Source organism: Beauveria bassiana, assembly GCF_000280675.1.
Source record: "Beauveria bassiana ARSEF 2860 unplaced genomic scaffold BBA_S00054, whole genome shotgun sequence".
NCBI classification, from domain to species: Eukaryota; Fungi; Ascomycota; class Sordariomycetes; order Hypocreales; family Cordycipitaceae; genus Beauveria; species Beauveria bassiana.
The window spans coordinates 74,331-82,562 of record NW_007930889.1 but is presented as its reverse complement, the minus strand read 5'-3'; the positions used below and the strand labels follow the sequence as shown (position 1 = coordinate 82,562).

General features: G+C 42.2%; 1 protein-coding gene across 1 annotated transcript; it reads right to left on the bottom strand.

The window, feature by feature from the left end:
- Positions 1 to 5,783: 5,783 nt before the first annotated feature.
- BBA_09458 (gag protein) lies at positions 5,784 to 6,071 on the bottom strand (the record flags this gene model as incomplete). Its single annotated transcript, XM_008604555.1, has 1 exon — positions 5,784 to 6,071. One exon carries the CDS (start codon positions 6,069 to 6,071, stop codon positions 5,784 to 5,786), a length of 288 nt encoding a protein of 95 aa, XP_008602777.1.
- Positions 6,072 to 8,232: the final 2,161 nt, after the last annotated feature.

Sequence of the window (8,232 nt, the reverse complement as noted above, 5' to 3'; positions counted from 1 at the left end):
TGCGTCCTATCTACAGCGGCTGAAGCGGCGCCCGTTATCAGCAACACGAATGTTGTATGTGATTATAAGGGACACGCGAATGTTGATGTCTTTAGTCGTTGCTCAATCGGCCAGTGGCCAACGCAAATCGGATCGTAGCCCCCACCGCTTTCATGTTGGGTTTCCACTTCGATCCATCGGACGAATCCCCCCGACGTAAAATGAAATGTTGCCTCAGGCTCATAACTTACTCTGGGACTGCCTCTACTGAGATTAGTGAAGACGTAAATAGAACTATGAAACCGAAAAACATATATCCATTTTTTGTAGAAGCTTGAATCGCCTCATAAAGTGAACTTTACTCCGTTCTCTCAAAACCATCTACACCATGCCTCTAGCAAAACAAGTTATAGCGAAAACAAGCAATCTAGAGCGCACCAAGTAGAGAACCCGCTACAGGTTAAAGCTAGCCGAGCACATAAGTATTACATCAGGCGAAATCCTCCACGGCATAGCTAACAACTAATAGGGTATCAACTAGGAATAAAAATTAATCCGGCCAGTGCCAGGCTACTACCTCAAAACGACGACTCCTATTCTTAGGCGGCGCTCCCGGGCAAAGAAAGCCTATTTAAACAAAAGCTATTCCAGAAACACTTAAGCCAGCTATCTATTAGCCCACTCATAGAGCTTTATCACAGTGTTAATAATACTTTTCAAGCTATCTTCAGTTCAGAGAACGGCGACATCAACAGTGTTGCCGCATTTCCAATGCCGCATAGCCAGCCTACGAGTCTAGTCAGCGATGTATTACGTCTAAAGAAAGAGTTCAAAAGAGTCAAACGCAAGAGACAAGAGCTCACACGTCCTAATCAGAGACAAAAAATTGTAATTAATAAGTTTAGGTCTATTGCCCATGGCATTCTTTAAGTCACATCATTTCCAGATATTTCAGCTTAATTTAACTATACTTTATATTAATATTTCGAAGGTACTCTATGTCGCTGGTGTTTTGATGGCGGTTAGGTATGCAAGATAGCCAGGATTACTTTTCTCTATATATATATATATATACTTCACAATTTTACATTATATATAACCATATTACTCGCCTCTTTATGTTTAAAATTAAACCCAGGAAGTTATTTACAGAAACATATTTCAAGATTTCCAGACTCAAGAAGTATCATTTTCAAACTTAACTATTTATTTATACCATTAGCACTGTCGTGGTTCTATGCTATTTCAGCACAACAGTAGTCATAGAGGAATGGACAATATCCTATCAAAAGCCTGGCGGTATGTTCGTACGTCTGGGTCTCCTTGACAGCGACATTAAAGTCTTATCCTTGCGGTTTCATCCGGTGTCTAGAAGAACACACCAGCGTTGTCTCCGAGGACATCGCATTAGCAGCGAAACGATGCAGAAACTTAAAGCACCGATTCAGAACCTGATTCTAAGGGTACTAGAGCAACGCCAAACGCATATACTTGCCGTTAAAAATGACTAGGATCTGTTTAACCTAAACGCTCGCACTGTGATACCACCGCCGAAACTCTACGGCTACAGCTTACACGAGTGTCACTTTATTCTAGCAAATCTAAGTGAAAACAGTAACGCGGGTAAGTACGCGGGATATATTACTCTTCTTAGCTTACCTTAGCGTTCTAGCATTCAGAATTCTTCTTTAATTTACCAGTTAGCTATATATCCATTTAAGACGGTCGGCTTGAAACGCAGGTTTCCGTGTCACTACCAACGTCAGCACAAGTACAATACACTAGAGAGAAGTTTAGTATAAGAACAAGCAAATGAAGTCAATTTTAGAACGAACAATCTTCTAGTCTCTTCGTTTTAGCAGCCAAGACTTAGAGATTTCGTCGAAGCTCGTTCATAACCTGCATAAGGTTGTCATAGCATCCACAAGAGGATAGCATAGTAACCTAGAGAATGGTAGGGTGTGGCTAGTGATGATTAAATATCCTCTCTGCGTTGCCGAGAGGCGGAGTTAATGGGGTATTGGGGGTAGACGGCATAGATACGCCTCGACTATCTGTCGTTATTGGGCTTAAGGTGTCAGACATTACTAGAGACGGTGTGACGGCTCGTAGCAGTTATTTTCTACTCTAGCACAGTATGGTCTAATACATCTTTATATATCGGTTAACTCGACTACGTGTGAGGTATTAGCTTTGGCGCTCCTGCCTGTCCGTTTCGTGGTCCCGTGACTCAAGATTGGCAGCACACTATACCATCACCCCTAAGCTAAGGAGCCAACCGGCCCTATGATAAATAAGCTACTTTTTTTTATGACACCTGTAATCACTTACCGGTTGCCTGTCAAAACCGGGAACCTAATCGGCTACGTACCTTAATGATCGCTAGGTTCCGAATAGACTGGTTGTGTACCTTAGCAATCGCTGGGTTGCTAAACCAATCGGGTGTTCCCCTTAGTAGCGGTAGATTCCGGGCCAGTGGGCTGCGTACCATTATAATCGCTAAACCAATCGAGTGTTCACCTAAGCAGGTGTAAAATCCGACCAATGGGCTGCGTACCATTATAATCGGTAGGTTTCCAAACAAATCAGCCGCGTGCCATTTTAATCCGCAGGTTTTCGAACGAATCGGCCACATGCCATCATAATCAGTAGGGTTGCTGAATCAACCAGCCGCGAACCACAACAACAGCTTATTCTTAGAACCTACTAATTAACCGTGAACCTTAATGTCATGTCGTAGGGCGGATCACCCAGCCATATCATCGCTCCTCTAAGAATAGTATAGGCATCAATTAAAGGTACGTCATTTCGGAGTAGCCACTAATAGATTCAATTCTATAAGAATATATAAAGGACTCTAACTACCTAATCTCTCCAATTCCGAAGTATAGCTTCCATTTCAGGTGATAACGCCACGATATCAGCTCCAATATACACACCAAGATTCAGCAATATCTCAGCAATATCGGTAAAGTTAAGCGCAATAGCGAAAAATAACGCTATCCGTCTGAACTCTCCCTAGACGTTAGGGTCAGCGCCGCGCTTAAGGAGTAGTTAGAGTTGTAGGAGATTATGAGCCTTCGCCACGATAATCACAGGTATATTAAAAGCGAAATTATTTAATATATAATACTAATAAGATTTCCTAACGGTAGATCCCTAGAGAGAAGTACCTACAAAAGCTTATGTCCTGATGAACCTTGTGCCAGAGCTCCACCTCCAGAGAGAATGTAAATAGCAGTGTTTCCGCCACGTCTAGGAACAAAAGGGTCTATTCCAGTCTTAAGTAGCTCTATAATGGTTTCTGCCTTATCACAGTTAAAATATTTAGAAGGGGCATATAGAAGCATGTAAAGCACTCGATCGCCTTTTTAACCAGGTAATTCGGGGTTCATATCGATATTTACAGCACTCCCAAGGGCGGCTATCATTTATAGCCCTTTCAGACAAGCTTCATATACCATCCATAAGTCAGCAGGGGGTATATGGATAGTATTCATTTGAACTTAGATCCAAACAGAAGCGGCATATCGTTCAGGATAGCGTACAGAATCTACGAGCGATAGGAAGACATCGAAAGATATATAAAATGCTACGCGAGGGAAAAAGAATAGTCATAGCATAGAGCGGAAAAACAAATTTAAGAAAGCGGAGAATATTTATTTCACGCTACTATAATAGGAGAGATATTATCTACACAATACTACTCAGAGGTCAATATTACTCGGAGGTCAATAGGCACTACGTCGGCGCGAGCCGATCCAATCAGCACAAAACCTCGCATGTGATGCTGTCGACAAAGGCTGATTCGATTTTTAGACAAGAGCATGCACTTTAATAGGTCCCGACGGCTAATTGCGCATGGAATGGAAAGCACCAATCGGTAGACTGCCTTCGCCTTGCGCTAATAATTTTGGCAGGTTTTCACAGTAGACGAAACCGCTCTGTGGCGGTTGTAGTATCCGAGAGGGCAGCAAGGAACGCCATTTCGTATGGTCTAGGCTTCTATGAAGTAAGAGTTGCTGGAAAGTGATGCACTGTTAAAACTAGATTTTAGGCTAGATCCCTTCCCGCTTCTTATAGAGGTAACGTAGTGCCTAGACTATATCAGTGATAAGTAGCTATTAGTTAAGGCGTGAAAGTTTAAATAGTGCCGTCTGCTAGTACTTAATAACTACTTTAATAATAAGCACTTAGCTTACTAAGAGATTACTATATAATGTGGTAAGGTAATTTTATATAGCTATCTAAAATATAGGCAAGAGAAATTTAACTATATAGATTATTTCCAAAGTTATATTAAGTAAGTCTATAGGGTAAGTCTTAGGACATTACACCAGGTTATAAAGAGAAGATAACGATAGACGGAGTGCTATAAAAAGAAACGTAGAGGACGGCAGTAGAAGAAAGCCATATAGAGAGCAGCCGCTTCTAAGTAACCTAGCTACTTTTACTTGTATTATATAATGTTATAATTCTTAACTAGTTCTAATTAAATACTTTATATATGGGTAAATGTTAGTATATGTTAAAGATTATAAACCTTTTAGCGGATAGGTGGATATATAATAAGCTGTTGTATTAACGAACTCTATGTTTAGTTAGATCTAGCTCCTCCTGACTACTGTGACGTACGCCTATACCGTCAGACCATAGGGCAAAAGATCAGGTATTGAAAGCAATTCTAGCAATCAACGTAGGCGTAATAGCAGTATATATAGCGCAGAGCAGTGCCGCCACAACGGTTTGTTACAACTACCACTAAGCTATTAGACTTTAGTTAAGTTTCGCTTTAGCTATTACCGCCATAGGGTGACGTACGCCTATTCTTAAAAGTAAAATCTGGGCCTAGACTACCGTTAAAATCTTAATCTCTAACGGTGTTATCGTCTTAGGAGGAAAGAAGCCGGTTACTTGTAAGTTTAATAGATAGGGTTTCTGTGGACTAATTACTACCCTAGGACGTAGTTTATTAAAGTCTATATCTACTTTAGGATCTTTAATAATAAGGCTAAAGAGACTATAAGTGTATATAAAGTATAGAACTAAAGCTAGCACGCGCCGTAGTGTAAAGAGATTATTATAGGACTAGGTAAGGGTAAGGATAAACTATATGGCTTATATATATACCTTATAAGGCTAGACCTCAGAAGATATAAAGTTAAAACTAATAATTAGTTAAAAGGCGTATAGAATATAAAAATAGTAGTATATACTATATGACGTTGTTAGTATGCTCTTTTAAGTTAGGATAAGAGTGGCTTACTAAAGAAAGAGAAAAGATAGACTCTAGCAACTGCTTTTTTTAAAGAGCTTAAATATCTCGCTATACCACCTAAGATATTTCTAGTATATTATAATAATATCCTGTTCTATTAATAGAGATGCTCTTTGATTCGTAATGATGACCTTATACACTAGTTCTATAACCTAAAACATTTTAGTAATAAAATCGTGGGGGTTTGCAGGCTAGAAGTTTATTATAGTAGTAAGATCTGAAAAGGAGAACGTTAGCTTCTATTAGTTTCTCTAAATGCATCACCGGCTTACCTGGACGCATTGTACCTGCTCCTGCGTCATTGCATGGGAGTTGCTCCAGTATCAAGGAATCTTCCAAAGTGTTTCCAGCTTCGTTGAACAGCACCCCAGTGGTCAGATCAAACATCCTAGCATGTAAATACACAATAGCAGTTGCTCTAGCGGAGGACCCAAAGACCAGGTATGTAGGCGATGATGTTAATGCTAGTTGAGAGTTAGATTCGTTATTCTGACGTAAGAAGGGAATGCGTCAACTCACCAGGCTGTCAAGGCCGTCCAGACCGCTTTTCCACACGACGGGCGTATAATTGGTTGTCGATTTGAACCACATTCTTGATGTATTCGTCGAGTGTCTCCGGCCGGTCTTTCATGCAGATAACATCTTTCACGTTGTCCTTTAAACCACGATAAAACATTTCCATTAAAAGTGCGTCATTGAACGTTAACTTTTCGGCAATGGCGCGAAATTGTGCTGCATATTCTGAGGCAGATCTTGTCTGTCGGAGCTCTCCAAACTGGTCTAAGGCTGGCGTAAACGTTCGCTGGTCATCCATCTTGCTATGACAGTCTCCTTAGCTTTGTAAGGTGCTACATTGAAAATAATGGCTGGGGTATGAAACTGTGCGGGGTTAAACTCGCTCTAACCGAGTGCTAATTGGCATCATTGCCTCGCATGGATTGGGTGTGGCTGATTCACGTGATCAGACACCTTGCTCCGGGTGATCGAGGTAGGGCGCGATCGTTCGCGCAGAACGCGGCTGCTGTTAGCATGTATTATGTCGGAAACGTAAAGGGACTATGGCTAGAGGAGGGGGGTTGCGCGTAACTAGTAAAGCAGCAGCTTATCAAAATCATTATCTGCATTCTATATAGCAAAAACTCTGTAATCTTCTCGTAGACCGTAGCTATAAGATCTGGTAAAATCAACCTTTTAGCGTGCTATAGCCTCGGAAGATACATAAAGAACGTTAACATTCTGCTTGAGTGGTAGGCCAGGGGTAAGGTAGAGTGAAACAATCTACCTCCATCCTTTGCGTAGCAAATCATCGCTACCGTAGACAGTTAGTTATCCTTCTAAACCACATCCTTTCCGGCGCCTCCGCGTGTGCTGGAGGGGGATGAGGGAGACGACGCGGTGGTAGCGGCAAATGTTTCGCTGCTGTCCCGCTTCCTTCTTATCGTCGTTATTTCCTCGAGGTCATCTTCGCTGGGGCGGCCGAAGTTGAGCTGGTTATGAGTACGCCTCTCAAGATACTGTACTGTACTTATGATTAATAAAATGTAGGCTCTCCCACGTAGTGGCATTTATACTTACCAGATCTGGCGGCGGGGATGGAAGATGAGGAACTTGACTCGTCATCGCTGGTAGGAATTGTCGTGGGCATAAGTTTAGCGACAGGCTCAATGCCGATTCGTTGTAGCTTATTTCGCATTGCGGGTACGAGGTCGTCTGGGACGGCGTCTTCCCACTCTCTCTGAAAAGCGCGTCGCTTCTAATAAACCTTTAATGAATAATGTCTAGAAACTTATCGAATGTATTAATATAATTGGGCGACTAGAGTTCGAAGAGCTAAAAATCGATCAAGCGGAAGGTTTTGAGTGCGGATATCTATCTATGAAAATAGCACTACAATTGTTCATCTATCTTCCATCTTAGCTTATTCTTTAATTCATTCTTTTCCTTGTATGAGCTCTCCTCAGTGTATTGCGGCGTGTACCCCTTTAAGTATACACTTGTATGACCTCCCGAGTGAATGATCGCGTGGTATATCACTCCGCAGCTAGAGTCTAGGTCATTGAAAAAGTTCATTTGGCTCATGTCGACTGTGAACAAGTCATGACTGTTTTTGTAGAACAGCGCACATGTTTCTACTGTTCCCAGTGACCATAGGGTTTCAACAGGAAGAAGGCGAGTAGTGGCCACAATGAAGTTGGAGTGATTTTGTTCTTGAAAGTGGTTTGATCGGTGGACCAGATACTTCTCTAGGTCGAGATTTTCGAGTTCATCAGTGCCTAAGGTCTGACCACAAGCCTTGACTAAGAGCAGAGCCTGGAGAGTCGCAGGGTTCCTGTGCTTTTCGCGCTTGTCAAGGTCGTATGCGTATTTAAGATGTGATCCAATGAGAATAAGGTCAATCTCATCTTCGTTGTATTCTTTCAAAGTTTCACAATTTTTTTAGTTCGTGCCATATTTGGTCTAGGTCACGTGGACGGAGCACCGACCCCCAAACTCTCGCATGCCGCTCTATGTTCACTTGTTCTTGGTTTGTCTCGGAAGCCGAGAAGAGTCTCATCCATCTACTGGATACCATTCTGTTTTTGGCTTTCTGCTGCTCCGGCAGTTCCTCGGCCACTTTCCACCATAGTTCCGTAGGCAAATCCTGTGCAGCTTGGCTCATGCTAGTTTCGTGTGGCGCGATTCGCGGCCGCTGATATGTTTCAGGACAGATCAACAGCCGCGGATGGTTATATACTAGTGCAGCGTCGATTGTTGACCAATCTTCCCCATTTCGAGTGCCATTTGTGGCCGACTTATTACCGACCTTTTTCCCCGAAAAGGAGTAATACGGTACAAAGTAGTCCAGGTTTAGCGTCCGCAAACCGATTATAGCCAATTTTGGTCAGTGGCCTAAATATGCTAGACAGGTGCCCCCGCGCCTGCCCCACCCGCCTTATCTAGATTTTTTTACATCGAAATGGGGGACACTGAACCTG